This window comes from Macaca nemestrina, chromosome 9, assembly GCF_043159975.1.
Source record: "Macaca nemestrina isolate mMacNem1 chromosome 9, mMacNem.hap1, whole genome shotgun sequence".
NCBI lineage: Eukaryota > Metazoa > Chordata > Mammalia > Primates > Cercopithecidae > Macaca > Macaca nemestrina.
This window is the reverse complement of record NC_092133.1, coordinates 14,003,665-14,023,872: the sequence shown is the minus strand read 5'-3', so window position 1 is coordinate 14,023,872 and position 20,208 is coordinate 14,003,665. Positions and strand designations below refer to the sequence as shown.

Sequence of the window (20,208 nt, the reverse complement as noted above, 5' to 3'; positions counted from 1 at the left end):
CACTGCACTCCAGCCTGGGCAACAGAGTGAGACCCCGTCCCCCCAAAAACTCTGTATGTCTGTATGACTGTAGTTTACAGTCACAGGAAAATCTGTGCAGCCAGAGGCTAGCACAGAGGTGCTGTGTCATTGCTGAATGTTAGGCTACAGCACAGCTATCCGGAAGCAAAATTGTTCTAGAGTTAACTATTTAGAGCATCTTGGCTAATTCTAAAAAAATACATTGGTCTGGGCAGAAACTACTAGGCTGTCATGGTTTTTTTTTTTTTTTTTTTTTTTTTGAGACGGAGTCTCGCTCTGTCTCCCAGGCTGGAGTGCAGTGGCCGGATCTCAGCTCACTGCAAGCTCCGCCTCCCGGGTTCCCGCCATTCTCCTGCCTCAGCCTCCCAAGTAGCTGGGACTACAGGCGCCCGCCACCTCGCCCGGCTAGTTTTTTGTATTTTTTTAGTAGAGACGGGGTTTCACCGTGTTAGCCAGGGTGGTCTCGATCTCCCGACCTCGTGATCCGCCCGTCTCGGCCTCCCAAAGTGCTGGGATTACAGGCTTGAGCCACCGCGCCCGGCCGCTGTCATGGTTTTAAAAAAAGAAGATCATATCTTTCCTAAAACAGGAGACGAGAAGATCACACCGTGAGCAGACTGTCTGCACAGCATAAGGAAGGAGGACCAGAGGCAGCGACTCCAAGGCTGCATCACCTGAGAGCTGGAGTCACTCAGGAGTCTGCTCTGAGTCAGCCTAGTTCAGCAGTCAGCATGAGTTTTTGCTATGTCCTTCCCTTCCCTCCCTCCCTCCCTCCCTTCTTTCCTTCTTTCCTCCCTCCTTCCCTCCCTCTTTCCCTCCCTCCCTCCTTCCCTCCTTCCTTCCTCCCTTCCTCCCTCCCTCCCTCCCTCCCTCCCTCTTTTGAGACAGGATCTCCCTCTGTCACTCAGGCTGGAGTGCAATGACATAATCATGGCTCACTACAGCCTTGGATTCCTGGGCTCAAGCAGTTCTTCCACCTCAGCCTTCTGAGTAGCTGGGACTACAGGTGCAAGCTCCCACACCTGGCTATTTTTAAAGATTTTGTGTAGGGTTAGGTTTCTTTTCATTGTCGTAAGAATACCATCTACAGAGAAATTCAGTGAGAGGTAACAGACAAATAGCCCGGGGTGATCAATGGAAGCCTGACTAATGGTTTAGTTACATACATGATTAATACCATGTTTTTATTTTGTAACAGCCATTGATTGACTTTGAAAATCTTTTATACTATTAAACTTTTTTTAAAAGCCATTTTTCAGTCTTCTTTCTAATCTGTACTAGCTACAATTTCTGTGACTTTCAGTCAGTTATTAAAAATATCTTTTTGTGTCCTTTTTTCTTTTTCAGCAGCCCATGACCCATCGAGAATCTGCACCTGTTCCCCAGCCTGAAAACAAACCAGAAAGTAAGCCAGGCCCAGTTGGACCAGAACTCCCTCCTGGACACGTCCCAATTCAAGTGATCCGCAAAGAGGCGGATTCTAAACCTGTTTCCCAGAAGCCCCCACCTCCCTCTGAGAAGGTAGAGGTAAAAGTTCCCCCTGCTTCAGTTCCTTGTCCTTCTCCCAGTCCTGGCCCTTCTGCTGTCCCCTCTTCCCCCAAGAATGTGGCTGCAGAAGAGAGGGCAGCCCCCAGCACTGCCCCTGTAGAAGCTACACCTCCAAAACCAGAAGCCGAGGCTCCCCCAAAACATCCAGGAGTGCTGAAAGTGGAAGCCATCCTGGAGAAGGTGCAGGGGCTGGAGCAGGCTGTAGACAACTTTGAAGGCAAGAAGACTGACAAAAAGTACCTGATGATCGAAGAGTATTTGACCAAAGAGCTGCTGGCCCTGGATTCAGTGGACCCCGAGGGACGAGCCGATGTGCGTCAGGCCAGGAGAGACGGTGTCAGGAAGGTTCAGACCATCTTGGAAAAACTTGAACAGAAAGCCATTGATGTCCCAGGTCAAGTCCAGGTCTATGAACTCCAGCCCAGCAACCTTGAGGCCGATCAGCCACTGCAGGCAATCATGGAGATGGGTGCCGTGGCAGCAGACAAGGGCAAGAAAAATGCTGGAAATGGGGAAGATCCCCACACAGAAACCCAGCAGCCAGAAGCCACAGCAGCAGCAACTTCAAACCCCAGCAGCACGACAGACACCCCTGGTAACCCAACAGCACCGTAGCTTCTGCCCCGTAAAAATCAGACTCAGAACCGATGTGTGCTTTAGGGAATTTTAAGTTGCATGCATTTCAGAGACTTTAAGTCAGTTGGTTTTTATTATTAGCTGCTTGGTATGCAGTAACTTGGGTGGAGGCAAAACACTAATAAAAGGGCTAAAAAGGAAAATGAAGCTTTTCTTCTATATTCTTACTCTGTACAAATAAAGAAGTTGCTTGTTGTTTCAGAAGTTTAACCCCGTTGCTTGTTATTCTGGAGCCCTGTCTACTTGGGCACCCTCCACCTGTTAGCTGTGGTTGTGCGCTATCTTCTGTAGCTCTGGACTGAAGGGGTAGATGGGGAGTCAATTACCCATCACATAAATATGAAACACATTTATCAGAAATGTTGCCATTTTAATGAGATTATTTTCTTCATCTCATATTTAAAATACCTAACTTTAAAGAGAGTAAAATGTGGCCGGGCGCGGTGGCTCAAGCCTGTAATCCCAGCACTTTGGGAGGCCGAGACGGGCGGATCACGAGTTCAGGAGATCGAGACCATCCTGGCTAACACGGTGAAACCCCGTCTCTACTAAAATACAAAATTAGCCGGGCGAGGTGGCGGGCGCCTGTACTCCCAGCTACTCGGGAGGCTGAGGCAGGAGAATGGCGTGAACCCGGGAGGCGGGGCTTGCAGTGAGCTGAGATCCGGCCACTGCACTCCAGCCTGGGCAACAGAGCTAGACTCCGTCTCAAAAAAAAAAAAGAGAGTAAAATGTGCCAGAGGCCATAGGAATATCTGTATGTTGGATGATTTTAATGCTACATTTAAAAAAAGAAAATAAAGTAATATAACTGAAAATGGGTTTTGTGGTTTCTAAACCTTTGAAAGCAGTAGCAACATGGAGATTGTCTGTCCCTGGTTTCAGTCAGAATAAATGACAGGTGCATTTAACAAGCCTGCTTTGGGTTTTGTGATGTCTCCAATAGCCTGGCTCATGAGAAAATTGTCTTGGTCACCTCTCAGTCTCAGATTGCAACAGGAACCTGGGAAGACTCAGGGCTGTGAACTCAGGTAATGGGAATATGCCTATTGCATCCCTTCAGACCGACGCAGCCAACAGCCAAGGTGCCACTTAAGTAGTATGTCTGCCCACCTGGCCTCAGGCCTCACCAAGAGGCTGAGACTATCCAAAAATGCCCAGAGGGCCTGGCACAATGGCTCACACCTGTTATCCCAGCAATTTGGGAGGCGATGGCAGGAGGATTCCTTGAGGCCAGGAGTTTGAGACCAACCTGGGCAACATAGCAAGACCCTGTCTCTACAGAAAACAAATTAGCTAGGTGTGGTGGCATGTGTCTTGAGTCTCAAGCTACCAGGGAGGCTGAGATGTGAAGATAGCTTAAGTCTAAGAGATCAAGGCTGCCGTGAGCTGTGATCCCACCACTGCACTCCAGCCTGGGCAACAGAGTGAGACCCTGTCTCCAAAAATTAAAAATGGAAGCGCACAGGGAAGCCAGCTCCCACTATTGCCCAAGGCTGGCCAAAGTGTTCCTTGGAGTCCAGGTCACTGGGGGTTGGAAATGTGCTCTGAGAATCTTGGGGTCATCTTTATTAACACTGTGTGAGTCACCAAACCAAACTGAGACCAGATTTATCTTCCTGGATTGGGTTCCTAGAAGCCTCTGGAGTTAGGGACCAGATATACTCAGGCCTGGGTAGAAGGAGATTCTTCTTGCTGTGCCAGTGGTTTTTTCTTTTTTTTTTAAAGCTTGGGAGGGACCACAGCCCCACAGCGTGGAGATCTGCTGGATTTTTTTACTTTTTTATTTTATTTATTTATTTAACCGCTTGCCAAATAAAGTGAAAAGAGAAAGGCCTGAGACCTTGGAACTCTCAGTGAGGTGCTGACTTAAGAGCCCCCGAGCTGAACTTCTCATGACTGTATGGAGTTTAATACTGGCGCCTGACGATGCTGCACAAAAATACACACTGGTGTGCTTGCCACTGTTAGCCTGCTGAGGAAGGCTGAAGTCATTCCCATGGGAATCTGCCAACATCATTCCTGGGTGAACTCATTTGGGGAGTACAAGCCGACATGCCACTGATTCTAGAAACTCGGAACATGTAAATAGGAAAAAAACAAAAGCCTACTGGACTATTTTAAAAATGAACCAGGCTGGGTGCGGTGGCTCATGCCTGTAATCCCAGCACTTTCGGAGGCCGAGGCGGGTGGATTACTTGAGGTCAGGAGTTCGAGACCAGCCTGGCAAACGTGGTGAAACCCCGCCTCTACTAAAAATACAAAAATTAGCCAGGCGCGGTGGCACACACCTATAATCCCAGCTACTCGGGGGGCTGAGGCACGGGAATTGCTTGAACCTGGGAGGCAGAGGTTGCAGCGAGCCAAGATCACGCTACTACAATCCAGCCTGAGCAACAGAGTGAGGCTTGGTCTCAAAAAAGTTGATGTGACTACTTCTTTTTGGGACTCAGTGGACCTCATATGACGTTAAGTCTGCTTGAATGGTTACTGAATTAGGTTGATAGTATTTTTATCACTAAACATCATCAAATAAGTAGCTCTTTAATGTGGTTGGAATATTTTCAATCATCCAAATTGAAACATGCCATGGGCATCAGGACGGGAGTTATCCGGCCTGTGTTGGTGGCCCCTGGGCCTTGTGTGGGGAGCAGGGCATAGAGCTAGCTGCACCCTCTTGGTGACTCAACTGTCTTGGCCCCTGTAAGCATTGGGGGGCTACAGCCACTGAGCATCTACCGAGCATCAGGGCTATTTCCTGTGATGCCTGCACGGGCCCCCCACATCTGCTTTTCCAAATCTTCCCACTCCTTTTTTTTTTTTTTTTTGAGACAGAGTCTCATTCTGTCACCCAGGCTGGAGTGCAGTGGTGCAATCTCAGCTCACTGAAACCTCTGCCTCCCGGGTTCAAGCAGTTCTCCTGCCTCAGCCTCCTGAGCAGCCAGGATTATAGGCATGCACCACCATACCTGGCTAATTTTTGCATTTTTAGTAGAGATGGGGTTTTGCCACGTTGGCCAGTCTAGGCTAGTCTCCTGACCTCAAGTGATCTGCCCGCCTCGGCCTCCCAAAGTGCTGGGATTACAGATGTGCGCCACCATGCCTGGCCTCCAGATCTTCCCACTCTGAGGCCCACCTTGGGTTGAAAGTTTCCCGGCCTGGACCACGCATTCCTTGTCAGACTCTCCCTTCCCAAAGCTCCCAGCACCCTTCTGTGCATTTGCCAAAACCCAGTTGTTTTCTCAACACCCTGAGTCATTTCCTCAGCAAGACTGTGAATCCCCACAGGGGTGGCAGGTCCATTCCAACACTTCCTTCTTCCCACATTGTTGTCCAGACCCAGGCACAGAGGTACCCTGGATGGCCAGGGGGTGCTTAAAACTCCCTTCCACTTAAGATGTTATGATTCTAAGGCTAAATTGATGTTCCTGCACAAATAAATACCATCTTTAGGAGATGTGAGTTTAGGACCAACTCTTTCACCAACTTCCTTTCATAATTCCCAGATATGTAATTTATTTAAGTTAATTTATGTAAGTTATTTCCTCTCTCTGTGCCCTTTGCTCTCATCTGTGAAAGGAGGGCCTTGCCCAAGTTGCCTCTTGGTGATCTGGATGTTTCTGGCAGGTCTGCACTTGCTACTGTTGTGGTCTCTGCCTTGGTATTTCTCCCTTGGCAGCCTAGCCAGGATGCATAGCATGGAGTTCCATTATGGGCTGTGCGGTCCTGCAAGCCCCTGTGTGAATGTGGCTGGCTGGCCGGCCCACTGTCTGTAACATTATACAAATGTAATCGAATGCCAACAGACAGGATCCAGGGTTGCAGTTATTTTGAGATGTGCAGAAGCCTGTGGGAAAATGCTGGAACATGTCTTAGTCACTTGGGCAAATACCTTTCTTTCCCTGTTTCAGCGTGTTTTGAACTTTCAGGCAGCACAAAAAAAGCTCCAGCAGGCACACCCACCCTTTGTGATTCTGGTGCCCTTCCACATCCTGTGGCTCTCAAAGTGTGAGTGCAGAGGGCTGAGAGCGGGGCTGGAGAAGCCCTAGACACCCACCTATGGAAAAAATTGTAGCGCTTCCCTCGATACATAATTCAAAATAAAAACAACAAAAGAAATGTAAGGAAGATCTGTAATTCCCACGTTATACTTTGTCGCTTTGTAAAAATTCCTCCGCTCGTGTAAGTGCACTTGGCCAGGTCCCTGCCTTCCTGGTACTCTAAGGTATTGTCCAGCACTACCCAGTAAGAACCAGTGGAGACCAGGAAGAGCTACATCAGTCGCCGGGGAGCATCTGAGCAGGTGAGGAGGTACAGGACCACAAGAGAGGGCAGCAGAAGCCAGCAATGGCACCATCCTGTGCTTGGTGGAAGGGATGAGGAGGCAGTCACAGGTCCTCCTGATGGACAGGTCACCCCCGTACCTCACAAGTGGGCCCAGAGTTCCTGGTGCAACTAGAAGCCAGCCTGAAGGTGCGAAGGGGGTTGGAAAAAGCATTCCAGATGGAAAGGGTCTTTTTCTAAAGCATTCTCTTGCCTGTCCTTGCCTTCCCTAGCCAGAGCTTTGCCCTAGGATCTGGCCGGCTGCGTGGAGGCTGAGCAAGAAGGTCTCCTCTGGTTTGGAGAGGGAAAATCATCCTGCCAGCCCCTCACTCACTGTCTTCCACTTCATCTCTCTCTCTCCACTGGCTCTTTTCTTCTCCTTAGCCTACAGAAAGCACAAACCAAAAAGAAACACTTCCTCCTCACTGTACCCCCGCCCTGACTTTTTTTTTTGGTGATACAGGGTCTTGCTCTGTTGCCCAGGCTGGAGTGAAGTAGTGCGATTTCAGCTCACTGCAACCTCCGCCTCCCAAGTTCAAGCGATTCTCCCACCTCAGCCTCCCAAGTAGCTGGGATTATAGACATGCGCCACTACACCCAGCTAAATTTTGTATTTTTAGTAGAGATGGGGTTTCACCATGTTGGCCAGGCTGGTCTTGAACTCCTGACCTCAGGTGATCCACCCACTTTGGCCTCCCATAGTGCTGGGATTACAGTCGTGAGCCACCATGCCCGGCCCACTGCCCCCGGCTCACCATCCCCACTTTCTGATCACATGTCGTGGAAGAGTCAGCTAAGCCCCCTCACCTCCCACATCCTGATCCACCCACAGCCATCCATTCCTGCACTCACCCCTACCGAAACCACTCCTGTGGACACACTGTCACCGGTGTTATGCAATGTCTCCAGCTCTCCTCCCCAGCAGGCTCTGACTCACCCTCTTCCCTTGCCCTCTCTTCAACATCAAGGTCTCCAGGGTTCCTTCCTCATCCGCGCTCTTCCCACCATGTGAGGGTGTTTCAGGCGGCACCTTGGCTGGACCATAGCACCCAGCTACTTAACTCCAACACTAGATGCTGCTGAGCACATATTCTGCAGACTCCGTTAACATATACCATCAGCTGACTGCTCCCAGAGGAGAAGAAATTCTGCCTCAAGACTACAGCATCTGCCCCAGCTGAGTTTCTAGCCTGATGCCCTGTCCTGCCCTACCCTACAGCTTTCCAACTTGTCTGTCCCCACAATCATGTGAGCCAATTCTTTAAAAAAACTAACAAAAAAAAACCAACGGCCGGGCGCGGTGAAACAAAAAAACAAAAAAACAAAAAAAAACCAACACACATGGCTGAGTGCGGTGGCTCATGCCTATAGTCCCAGCACTTTGGGAGACCGAGGAGAGTGGATTGCTTGAGCCCAGGAGTTCAAGACCAGCTTGGGAAACATGGCAAAAACCAGTCTCTATTTATAATAAAAATGAAACCCACACACACATACACATCCCCACCACACAAGCACTGTATATTTTGTTTCTATGGGGAACCCTGACTGACGCATACTGTTCACACTCACTGGTTCTCCAGCTTCCTCCTCCCAGACCCCAGTCATCTCTGGGTCTGTTTCTGGTATCCTCTTTTTTTTTTTTTTTTAAGGGTAGAAATGGCCGGGCGCGGTGGCTCAAGCCTGTAATCCCAGCACTTTGGGAGGCCGAGACAGGCGGATCACGAGGTCAGGAGATCGAGACCATCCTGGCTAACAAGGTGAAACCCCGTCTCTACTAAAAATACAAAAAACTAGCCGGGCGCGGTGGCGGGCGTCTGTAGTCCCAGCTACTCGGGAGGCTGAGGCAGGAGAATGGCATGAACCCGGGAGGTGGAGCTTGCAGTGAGCTGAGATCCGGCCACTGCACTCCAGCCTGGGTGACAGAGTGAGACTCTGTCTCAAAAAAAAAAAAAAAAAAAGGGTAGAATTAATATTTTATTGTCATCCAGATGGCAGTTGGGTTTATAGTCTCTATACTTTATGTAAATAAAAATAATTACAAGTTTTAAATAGCCAATGGCTGGTTATGTTTTCAGAAAACATGATTAGACTAATTCATTAATGGTGGCTTCAAGTTTTTCCTTATTAGCTGCAAAAAATTCACCCAACTTTTGTCCCTTAAAAAACTGGAAAGGACCAGGCACGGTGGCTCACACCTGTAATCCCAGCACTTTGGGAGGCTGAGGTGGGTGGATCACCTGAGGTCAGGAGTTCGAGACCAGCCTGACCAACATGGAGAAACCCCCTCTCTATTAAAAATACAAAACTTAGCCAGGCCTGGTGGCGCATGTCTGTAATCCCAGCTACTTGGCAGGCTGAGGCAGGAGAATCACTTGAACCCAGGAGGTGGAGGTTGTGGTGAGCCGTGATCTTGCATTGCACTCCAGCCTGGGGGACAACAGGAAAACTCTGTCTCAAAAACAAGCAAGCAAACAAACAAACAAACAAAAACTGGTAGATTGGCATGCATTTGACTTCACATTCTGAAGCAACATCCTGACAGCCACATGTACTTCAAAGAATACCATGTTGGAATACTTTTCAGAGAGGGAATGAAAGAAAAGCTTGATCTTTTTGCAAGGCCCACACCACGTGGCTGAGAAGTCAACTATGACAAGTTTATCACTTGCAGCCTCCAAGGCTTCCTGAAAAGCAAACTTGCTCTCAATTCGCTTCACCATCTTGGCTGCTAGAGTCTGAGGAGCAGCTGTAAGAACCGATGGAAATGGATCCAAAGCTCTGGAACAAGCTTGGAGCTCTGGTACCCTCTTTCTCCTGAACACCAAACTTATCTATGCCTACAGGGCACACGGAAAGGTGAGCCTTCAGCTGATATCCTCCAGGAACCTGGAATTCAAATTCTGGGGTCCCTTCAGGGATCCCCCAGCACTGAGCCAGCTCTATCCCAGCACAAGCCTTCTACAAGGTGCGATCTCAAAGTTCACAAGGCCAGCCAGGTGGAGGATTGACAGAGCCAAGCTGTCACAAGTGGGATGTAGGATGGGGGCAGACCCAGAGACTGAGGCTCGGCCCCAGGCAGCAATAGTCATGTGGGGCGTTGGTCCAGTGTCACAAGAGATTTCCAATTTTCCAGAAAGACCAGAAATTTGTTCCTGTGAAGTCTCTCAATTTTTATTTTTTATTATTTATTTATTTATTTATTTATTTTGAGATGGAATTTTACTCTTGTTGCCCAGGTTGGAGTACAGTGGTGCAATCTCAGCTCACAGCAACCTCCACTTCCCTGGTTCAAGTGATTCTCCCATCTTAGCATCCCAAGTAGCTGGGATTACAGGCACCCGCCACCACGCCCGGCTAATTTTTGTATTTTTAGTACTTTTGTATTTCGCCATGTTGCCCAGGCTGGTCTCGAACTCCTGACCTCAGATGATCTGCCTGCCTTGGCCTCCCAAAGTGCTGGAATTACAGGCGTGAGCCCCAGTCCAACAATGAAATTTGCCCAACAAGAGGTATTAAGGGAGGGACAGGCTTAATTAACCCTTTAAAAAAATGTTTTTGTCACTTTTCACTCAGGGCAACGAGTGCTTACTTGCCCTACATTTTCATAACCAAAAGAGTGCACACAAGACTCTTGCCTAAATGTGACTGTTCTCAGCCAACTCTGTCCACCCTCTGACATTGAAGTCGCTGACGTATTTTTTAAATGTTTCGGCCGGGCGCGGTGGCTCACGCCTGTAATTCCAGCACTTTGGGAGGCCGAGGCGGGCGAATCGCGAGGTCAGGAGATTGAGACCATCCTGGCTAACACGGTGAAACCCCGTCTCTACTAAAAATACAAACAACAACAACAATAACAAAAACTAGCCGGGCGTGGTGGCGGGGTCCTGTAGTCCCAGCTACTCGGGAGCCTGAGGCAGGAGAATGGCGGGAACCCGGGAGGCAGAGCTTGCAGTGAGCCGAGATCGCGCCACTGCACTCCAGCCTGGGCGACAGAGCAAGACTCCGCCTCAAAAGAAAAACAAAAAAAGTCCCCCAAAAGGTGCCCAGTTTCATTAACATTTTTTGGAGATAATTTTGACTAATGATTGGGTCACAAATTTCCTCCAGACAAAAAAAGACAAAAAGGTCCATTATCCCAAATATATACCTTTCAAACCCTTAGGATTTAAAAATATGGAAAACATGGTAACTTCTCCATTTTAGTGTTTTGTTCCTTATATTTCACTCTAATGATCAAGATATAAGAAAATACATAGAGGCGATGGATATCTCAGCTACCCTGATTTGATCCTATGCATTGTATACATGTATTAAAATATCACATGTATCCTCACAATAAGTACAACTACAGTATATCAATAGAAATTCAAAAATTAGGTCAGGTGCGGTGACTCGCGCCTGTAATCCCAGCACTTTGGGAGGCCGAGGCAGGTGGATCACTTGAGGTCAGGTGTTTGAGACCAACTTGGCCAACACGGCTAAACCCCGTCTCTACTAAAAATACAATAAATAAATAAATAAATAAATAAATAAAAATATTAGCCAGGCTTCGTGGCGCAAGCCTGTAATCCCGGCTACTTGGGAGGCTGAGGCAGGAGACTAGCTTGAACCCAGGAAGGAGAGGTTGCAATGAGCGGAGATCGCACCACTGCATTCCAGCCTGGGCGACATAGGCTCTGTCTATAGAAAAGAAAAGAAAAAAAAAAACTAAGAAATTAACAAAAGAAAATATATTGTTTTAAAATAAAATTACATTTAATAATCATTGCAAGAATAGATAAGGATGAAGTTTCAGGTTAGAATGAAAGAGAGAAGGCATGTGTTTACAAACAAGCACAAGGCCCAAGAATTACTTATTGATTAGTATAAAATGTAAATGGTTGATTTTGCACAAATGCGATTTTTTTTTCTTTTTTTTTTTTTTTGTGGTCCACTGGAATGAGAAACTCAAAATCTTTCTTTAGAGCTAAGGCTTTTTTTTTTTTCAATCGAATTCCTCAGGTTGGAAGGAGTTAAGGCTTTACGAAAGCAATTTGAAGGTTTGAAATCTCCAGGGAGATTGATTTATGAGTATAGTACAAGTTAAGGCTACCTCTGACCTTAGCAGATAGTGGCTGTGAAATTAGGCCCTGGAGTCCTGAGACAGGGGCTCTTCATCTTAACCTCCTTAGTATCTCACCATGTGTTAGCAATTCCATGAATCCCATCGGATTCATGAAATTTCATTCATGGAATTGGATTCCAGCTCATGGAATTTAATGTAATTCTATTGGATTCATGGAATTCCACTTCAGTTCTGGGATTCTCGGTAAATTTTCTTTTCTTTTTCTTTTTTTTTTTTTTTTTTTTTTTGAGACAAGGTTTCTCTCTGTCACCCAGTGTGGAGTCCAGTGGCATGATTTAGGCTCACTGCAACCTCCGTTGGCCTCCCCAGTTCAAGCAATTCTCCTGCCTCAGCCTTCCCAGTAGTTGGACACCACCACGCCCAGCTAATTTTCTTATATTTATTTTTTGGTAGAGAGGGGGTTTTGCCATGTTGGTCAGGCTGGTCTACACCTCCTGACCTCGTGATCCGCCCACCTCGGCCTCCCAAAGTGCTGAGATTACAGGCGTGAGCCACCGCGCCCGGCCAGTTCTGTGATTCTTTGGAGTGCGATGGCGCCATCTCGGCTCACTGTAACCTCCGCCTCCCGGGTTCAAGGGATTCCTCTGCCTCAGCCTCCCAAGTAGCTGGAATTACAGGCATGCACCACCACGCCCAGCTAAATTTTTGTTATTTTACCAGAGACGGGGTTTCACCATGTTGGCCAGGCTGGTCTCAAACTCCTGGCCTCAAGTGATCGACCCACCTCGGCCTCCCAAAGTGCTGGGGCTACAGGTGTGAGACACCGCGCCCGGCCTCAGGTCTGAGGTTCTTTTTTTCTTTTTGAGATGGAGTCTCGCTCTAATCGCCCAGGCTGGAGTGCAGTGATGTGATGTCGGCTCACTGCAAGCTCCGCCTCCCGGGTTCACGGCATTCTCCTGCCTCAGGCTCCCAAGTAGCTGGGACCACAGGTGCCCGCCGCCACGCCCGGCTAATTTTTTGCATTTTTAGTAGATCAGCGTGTTAGCCAGGCTGGTCTCGATCTCCCGGCGTCGTGATCCGCCCGCCTCGGCCTCCCAAAGTGCTAGGATTACAGGCGTGAGCCCCCGCGCCCGGCCGGGTCTGAGGTTCTTAAACCAGGACTCATCCGCACTAATTGAAACCTGAGGTGAGGGATTTCTCCTCGCTGACCAGTAGGGGGCGCATCGTGACTACGCCTTCTGCTTTCACTCCCCGCGCAGGGAAATCCTGTCCTGGCCTCTCAGGGAGCAGTTTCTGACTGTGGGCTCCATTTTATAATAAAATGACTCACCTGAAGAATCACTTCTGTCATTATTTCGTATTCCTTACAAAACCAGTGATACACCAAGGCCTCATCTGAAAACCAAGTAAAGGAAGCGAGCACAGGATGTCTGCTGGTCTGGTCGGCGTTTATCTCGGCTGGTGAGAACGCAACCATGCCTCCATTCACACTGTCATTCCTCCAGTAAATGAGACATCCCTGTTTTCTAAAGGAGGGAGATTTATGAGTCAGAGGTAATCGGATCCACAATCTGATTAGAATTCTATCCTAATAACAGGAGCTGACCGCATCCATTTGTGATCGGGCCCAGTCACCATTTGCTTGGTTTTCCAGCACTGTAAGCCAGACTTTGGGGTGGGGGGAAGGTGAACGCTCCCCGCACTTTAATGCCAGGCTTATTCTTTCCTAAGGAGCAGGATCAAAATACTGTTAACGGGAAAAATATGCTTCCTCGTATGAGACTGCAGCATTTTACCTTGTATGAGAAGGGAAAAATGAAGGGTGAGACCTGCTTGTTTCTTACATAACTAGGGAGAAATCCACCCCCTTCTCACCCCGTAGCTCTTCCTGGTGGCAGTAATGATCAGAAACAGGAGTACCCAACTTCTTTCATGCTTGGGGGACTAGAGCTGCCCACTCTATGCAGAATGGGCAAAGTAAGGGCAGAGGAGAGTGTATTAGCGTTACAATAGGCCTAAAGCCTGCATTTGAAAGCTTCAAGAAAAGACTGAGAGGCAATCTCTTGCTGTTTCCCCTAAAGGCAGGTTGGCAGATCAGCTCTCCTATCCAGAGCAGCTAGAAAAGTTGGCAAAACAAACAAGATATATTTGAAGGTGAGCCACCAAGGGGGTGAGGATTTGCGGGTCAAGGTCCTGGAAAGAAGGGTTAGCAGAGCTTTGAATTTTGAGGCATTTGCCTATTTCATGAGGCAGAGAAGCGCCCAGCAGTCTCATGCTAAGGAAGGAAGAGCTCGAGTAGTCGTCGCCAGCTTTCAACTTCCAAAGGGCCTCACTCTTTAGAAGGAATAGGAATGAAAATAGAGAAACTCTCACAAAAACTGAAACCCAGCTTCCCATTGGCTTAACGTTTGATTGTGTTACAGGAAAGGGGTCCTGATCCAGACCACAAGAGAAGGTTCCTGGATCTGGAGCAAGAAAGAATTCAGGGTGAGTCCATAGAATAAAGTGAAAGCAAGTTTATTAGGAAAGTAAAGGAATAAAAGAATGGCTACCACATGGGCAGAGCAGCCCCAAGGGCTGCCGGTTGCCCATTTTTATGGTTATTTCTTGATGATATGCTAAACAAGGGGTGGATTATTCATGCCTCCCCTTTTGAGACCATATAGGGTAACTTCCTGATGTTGTCATGGCATTTGTAAACTGTCATGGCGCAAGTGGGAGTGTGGCAGTGAGGACAACCAGAGGTCACTCTTGTTGCTATCTTGGCCTTGGTGGGTTTTAGCTGGCTTCTTTATTGCAACCTGGTTTATTAGCAAGGTCTTTATGACCTGTATCTTCTGCTGACCTCCTATCTCATCCCGTGACTTAGAATGCCTAACCTTCCAGGAATGCAGCCCAGCAGGTCTCAGCCTTATTTTACGCAGCCCCTACTCAAGATGGAGTTACTCTGGTTCAAACACCTCCGATAATTGGATTAGGGCAAGCTTTCTCAACCTCAGTGCTATTGACACTGATATTGACATTATCAGTGGACCATCCTATGCAATGTTTACCATTCCCGGCCTTTAACCACTGGATGCCAGTAGCAACTCCCCTTCCCCGAATTCTGACAACCAAACTTTCTCCAGACATTGCCAAATGTCCCATGGTGGAGAAAATCACCTGTGGTTGAAAACCACTGGATTAAGGGTGTCTGCCCAGACCCCAACTGCCTTCCACAAGCAAAAACAAATCTTACTATCATATAGGGCCTCAAGTGATATCTATAATTTTTCACACATGATGTGCAGCACCTAATAAAGAACAAAGCTTTAAAATACATAACAAAGTTGACAGAAATCAAAAGAGAAATAGACAAATCCACAAGCATAGTGGGAGATGTTAAGATACATTTCTGGCCGGGCGCGGTGGCTCAAGCCTGTAATCCCAGCACTTTGGGAGGCCGAGACGGGCGAATCACTAGGTCAGGAGATCGAGACCATCCTGGCGAACACGGTGAAACCCCGTCTCTACTAAAAAAATACAAAAAACTAGCCGGGCGAGGCGGCGGGCGCCTGTAGTCCCAGCTACTCGGGAGGCTGAGGCAGGAGAATGGCGTAAACCCGGGGGGCGGAGCTTGCAGTGAGCTGAGATCCGGCCACTGCACTCCAGCCCGGGCGACAGAGTCAGACTCCGTCTCAAAAAAAAAAAAAAAAAAAAAAAAGATACATTTCTGAGGAAATGCTGGACTAAGCAGGAAAAAAACAAGGTCAGGGTAACGGTAAACTGCGAAGAGAAGTATCTGGAGGAAAAGAGAAAGGTATCGGGTCTAGTTGCATGAAAGAGAGGTTGGCAGGAAGAGGGGTATTGAGGGCAGATGGAGAAATGGAGAGAAGGGGAGGGTCTTTGTGGGCCCCCTCTTTCTGGAGGCCTAATTCTATAAGACCTCTTCAGCATGAATGGTACAAGGGAACTGCGTCGTTTCCTTTGTTCCTTCATCCAGACTATACTGGCTGCTCTGTGAGATCTACCTGTACCTCCAGTCTATCAGGCATGTGAACCAGAGCAACTCCACCTTGAATAGGAGCTGAGTAGAATGAGGCTGAAACGTACTCGGCTGCATTCCCGGAAGGTTAGGCATTCTAAGTCACAGGATGAGACGGGAGGTCAACACAAGATACAGGTCACAAAGACCTTGCTGATAAAACAGCCTGCAGTAAAGAAGCCAGCCAAAACCCACCAAAACCAAGATGGCAATGAGAGTGACCTCACTGCTACGCTCCCACCAGCACCATGACAGTTTACAAATGCCAGGGCAACATCAGGAAATTGCCCTATTTGGTCTCAAAAGGGGAGGCATGAATAATCCACTGCTTGTTCAGCATATCATCAAGAAATAACCATAAAAACGGACAACCAGCAGCCCTTGGGGTTGCTCTGTCTTTGCCGTAGCTGATTGTTTTTTCTTTCTTTTTTTTCTTTTTTTGAGATGGAATTTCACTCTGTTGCCCAGGCTGGAGTACAGTGGTGCGATCTCGGCTCACTGCAAGCTCTGCCTCCCAGGTTCATGCCATTCTCCTGCCTCAGCCTTCTGAGTAGCTGGGACTACAGGCGTGCACCACCATGCCTGGCTAACTTGTATTTTTAGTAGAGACAGGGTTTCACCATACTTGTCAGGCTGGTCTTGAACTCCTGACCTCAGGTGACCCACCTGCCTCGGCTTCCCAAAGTGCTGGGATTACAGATGTGAGCCACCACGCCCAGGCTTTGTTTTGTTTTGTTTTGTTTTGAGACAAATCAGCTCTGTCACGCAGGCTGGAGTGCAGTGGCGCGATCTCGGCTCACTGCAATCTCTGCCTCCTGGGTTCAAGTGATTCTTCTGCCTCAGCCTCCTGAGTAGCTGGGATTACAGGCGTGCGCCACCACGCCCGGCTTATTTTTGTATTTTTAGTAGAGATGGGGTTTCACCATGTTGGTCAGGCTGGTCTCAAACTCCTGACCTCATGATCCGCCCCGCCTTGGCCTCCCAAAGTGCTAGGATTACAGGCATGAGCCATTGCGCCTGACCACAGTAGCCATTCTTATATTCCTTTACTTTCTTAATAAACTTGCTTTCACCTTACTCTGCAGACTCACCCTGAATTCTTTCTTGTGAGAGATCCAAGAACACTCTCTTGGGGACCCCTTTCCCATAGCAAGTTCGTTGTGGACTCCTTAGCAGTCAGTGGGGACTAGTAAGGTGGCCAAAAGGGTGGTAAGCACTTTCTGATCAACTGGGTGAGTGTCTCCAGTAGAGCTGTAGCCCTCCACCCCTGCCATGGAGGTGCCACCAGGTGTCACTAAACTTAGAGAGTCCTATGGTCTGAGGCAGTTTCAAAATTGAAAGTGAGACTGATTTAATTCCTGTCCCATCTCTCCCCGTTGTATTTTAGCAAGAAGCACTCCAGGACACAGAAGAGAAGCCTGTCCTACGTGGATTACACAGGTATATTGATACCTACTATATAGCAGACATTATTCCAATTGCGGCTAAGAAACAGAGTAGGCCGGGCGCAGTGGTTTATGCCTGTAATCCCAGTACTTTGGGAGGGCAAAGTGGGAGGGTCGTTTGAGCCTAGGAGACCAACCTGGGAAACACGGTGCGACCTTGTCTCCCCTGAAAATACAAAATAAAAAAGCTGGGCATGATGGTGCATGCCTGTAGTCCCAGCTACTTGGGAGGCTGAGGTAGGAGGATCACTTGAGCCCAGGAGTTTGAGGCTGCAGCAGTGAGCCATGATTGTGCCACTGCACTCCACGGCCTGGGTCATAGAGTGAGACCCTGCCTCAAAAAAAAAAAAAAAAAAAAAAGAAAGAAAGAAAGAAAAAGAAAAGAAAGAGAAAAAGAAACACAGTGAGTTTCAGACTGGAATATAAAGATGGGTAAAGCCTATCCATTGTCTTCAGGCCTAATAGGGGTAAGGGGGTAAGGGCAGTGAATCGAATAAACCAGCAGTTTGAATACAGTATGCTGGGGTAACTCAGGACAGAGCACAACGGGCTAAGAAGATGAAGAGTAATCAGGTGCTGGAGGGGAGAGAGAGAGACAGTAGATTAGGAGAATCTAGTTAAGAGTCTGAAATGGGAAGAGGATCTTCTGGGGAGCAGGAGTATCATGAACAAAAGCCTGCAGGTGCGAAAGCATGACGTGCATTCAGGGAAAATTGTATGCCCCAGGTATTACTGAATGCTACTCTATACCTGGCACTGTGCTAGGAGTTCGATGTACCTCGATGAACAAGACTCAGTCCTTCCCCGCAAATTGCTCAGGGATCTTTAGTAGGGCACACTGAAAAGGAATGGGGAGCCGTTCTACAGTGAGCTGTCTGGAGGAGCTGGGGCGCAGAGTGTTTGCAAAGAAGTAATGAGAAATGGCCAGGTGCAGTGGCTTTGGCTGGGCATGGTGGCTCATGCCTGTAATCCCAGCACTTTGGGAGGCCAAGGCAGGCAGATCACGAGGTCAGGAGATCGAGACCGTCCTGGCTAACATGGTGAAACCCTGTATCTACTAAAAATACAAAAAATTAGCCAGGTGTGGTGGTTGACTCCTGTAGTTCCAGCTACACGGGAGGCTAAAGTAGGAGAATGGCGTGAACCCGGGAGGTGGAGCTTGAAGTGAGCCCAGATCACACCACTGCACCCCAGCCTGGGCAACAGAGTGAGACTCCATCTCAAAAAATAAAAAATAAAAAAAGGAATGAGAAACATGCCTGTCAGGTTACGAGGGGCTGTCGTATGCCTTAAAAGTGAAGACACAGCCAGAATATAACCAGCTCCACCTTTGAAGCTCTGTGTTAGAGCTGGGTGCTGTTCAAGAGTCCCAGTACAAGTGATCACACACAGCTGTCAATGCCTCCTGGATTTGACTTAGCAAGTCTGGGAGGCATTTGAAGTGAAATATCAGGCATCCAACCCAAGCTGCTAGCAGCCTGATTAGAAAGGCAGGGTTGATGAAGACAGGGCGGCAGTTGCTGTTGCTCCTCTCTTTCCAGGGACATAAGAAAAGAAGAGGCCTCTGAGAGGAGACCCACCCTGTCCTGGGGAGGCCGAGGGCCCAATGCATTGGTGCCAATGACATGGGGCTCACAGTCTCTGTTCGAAGATGATCCCACCATCCACTCTTCTGAGACCTTGATTTTTCAGTTGTCCCAGCTCTCTTTTGTGTCCAACTTCTCCGCTTGATTTATCCCCAGCAACATAAACATATCTTTAACAGGCCGGGCGTGGTGGCTCACACCTGGAATCCCAGCACTTTGGGAGGCCAAGGCAGGTGGATCACGAGGTCAGGAGTTCAAGACCAGCCTGACCAATGTGGCAAAACCCCGTCTCTACTAAAAATACAAAACTTAGCAAGACATGGTAGTGGGCGCCTGTAGTCCCAGCGACTCACGAGGCTGAGGCAGGAGAATCACTTGAACCCGGGAGGCGGAGGTTGCAGTGAGCTGAGATCGCGCCACTGCACCCCAGCCTGGATGACAGAGTGAGGCTCCATCTCAAAAAACAAACAAACCAACCAAAAAAACCATATATATATATATATATCTTTAAGTTGTTCTCACCACTCTATCCTGTTGTTGCCCCATCTCTCTCCTCCCTGCAAAATTAAACTTCTTAAAGGAGTTATCCACACTCACTGCCTCTACCTCCTCACTTCCTGTTCTGTTCCCTCTACCTCCTCACTTCCTGTTCTGTTCCCTCTACCTCCTCACTTCCTGTTCTGTTCCCTCTACCTCCTCACTTCCTGTTCTGTTCCCTCTACCTCCTCACTTCCTGTTCTGTTCAAGTTCCTTTGGAACAGAGACCCATCTGGCTGGCTCTAGGGAGCTTCTTCCTGTAGGGACACACTGGCAACCACATGCAAATCTAGCAATAGATCCTCTGGGTCTGGATTTCCCTTTCTTTTCCAGAGTCCTTTCTAGCCCCTCTCCAGGCTGTCTCCCTCTCCCACATGACCTCAGTCACCTGCTCTACACGAATCCGTTCTGACTTTCTGTATCTTCTCAACCTCACCCCAGACCTCTTACCCAAGATGCTGAATGATAGCTGGCCTCATGGAAACCTGGAACAGAGGCTACAAACTCATCAGGATGGGCTCCTCCTCCTCTCTACCCTGCCCTCTCCTTCCTCATCTGTGTGTGTGTGTGTGTCTGCTTCTCTCTGACCATCTCTGCCATTTTCCCCACTCTCTACTTACCCATCTGGCACCATCCCATAATGACCACTCCAGCTTCAGTCAACTTCAGGATCTTTAGCCCAGCTCCTACCGTCAGCAGATGCTCAAGAAATGGAACCTAATTAGCCTGGTAATTTCTTCAAGTGAGGAGACAAGTCATAGGTCACTGGCCTCAGATTACAGGATGTGGCTGTTTAGGGCCACAGGGTGGTGGACAGGACAGCCTCCCTGAGAGGCGGGGGGAGAGCAGGCCACGAGAAGCAGCTTTGTATGCCTCCCATTCACGCCTCCACCCAGGGCATTGGCCTATGTGCTCAGCAGCCCGGAAACTGCTTTCACTGAGGTCATAAACAGTGTCTTTGTTGTTGAATCCAATGGACAGTATTCCTTTCTTCCTGTATATGAATGTTCAGTGGCTTCTGGA

The 20,208-nt window shown here is 48.4% G+C and overlaps 2 protein-coding genes and 1 long non-coding RNA gene across 4 annotated transcripts in view; 2 read left to right on the top strand and 1 right to left on the bottom strand.

Annotated features, from left to right (window-relative positions):
- Nucleotides 1–2,415, top strand: part of LOC105467859 (BAG cochaperone 3) — a 26,871-nt gene extending 24,456 nt beyond the window's left edge. Inside the window, exon 4 of one of the 2 annotated variants that reach the window (XM_011717648.3) lies at nucleotides 1,372–2,415. In XM_011717648.3, the coding sequence (XP_011715950.2) occupies nucleotides 1,372–2,184 (813 nt within the window). In that variant the 3' untranslated portion in view covers nucleotides 2,185–2,415. Of the gene's footprint in view, nucleotides 1–1,368 lie in introns of both variants that reach the window. The other variant, XM_011717639.2, reaches the window with a different exon arrangement.
- LOC139356171 (uncharacterized) lies at nucleotides 2,392–20,208 on the bottom strand. The gene is made up of 3 exons (XR_011607598.1): nucleotides 19,806–20,208; nucleotides 12,924–13,119; nucleotides 2,392–8,955 (listed from the first exon to the last, which is right to left on the bottom strand). It is a non-coding gene; the product is annotated as an uncharacterized lncRNA (long non-coding RNA).
- The window catches only part of LOC105467833 (inositol polyphosphate-5-phosphatase F), a 144,931-nt gene continuing 138,758 nt past the window's right edge, over nucleotides 14,036–20,208 (top strand). Inside the window, exons 1-2 of the mRNA XM_071069037.1 lie at nucleotides 14,036–14,080; nucleotides 17,005–17,057. The gene's annotated coding sequence lies outside the window, so the exon portion shown is untranslated. The remainder of the gene's footprint in view (nucleotides 14,081–17,004; nucleotides 17,058–20,208) is intronic.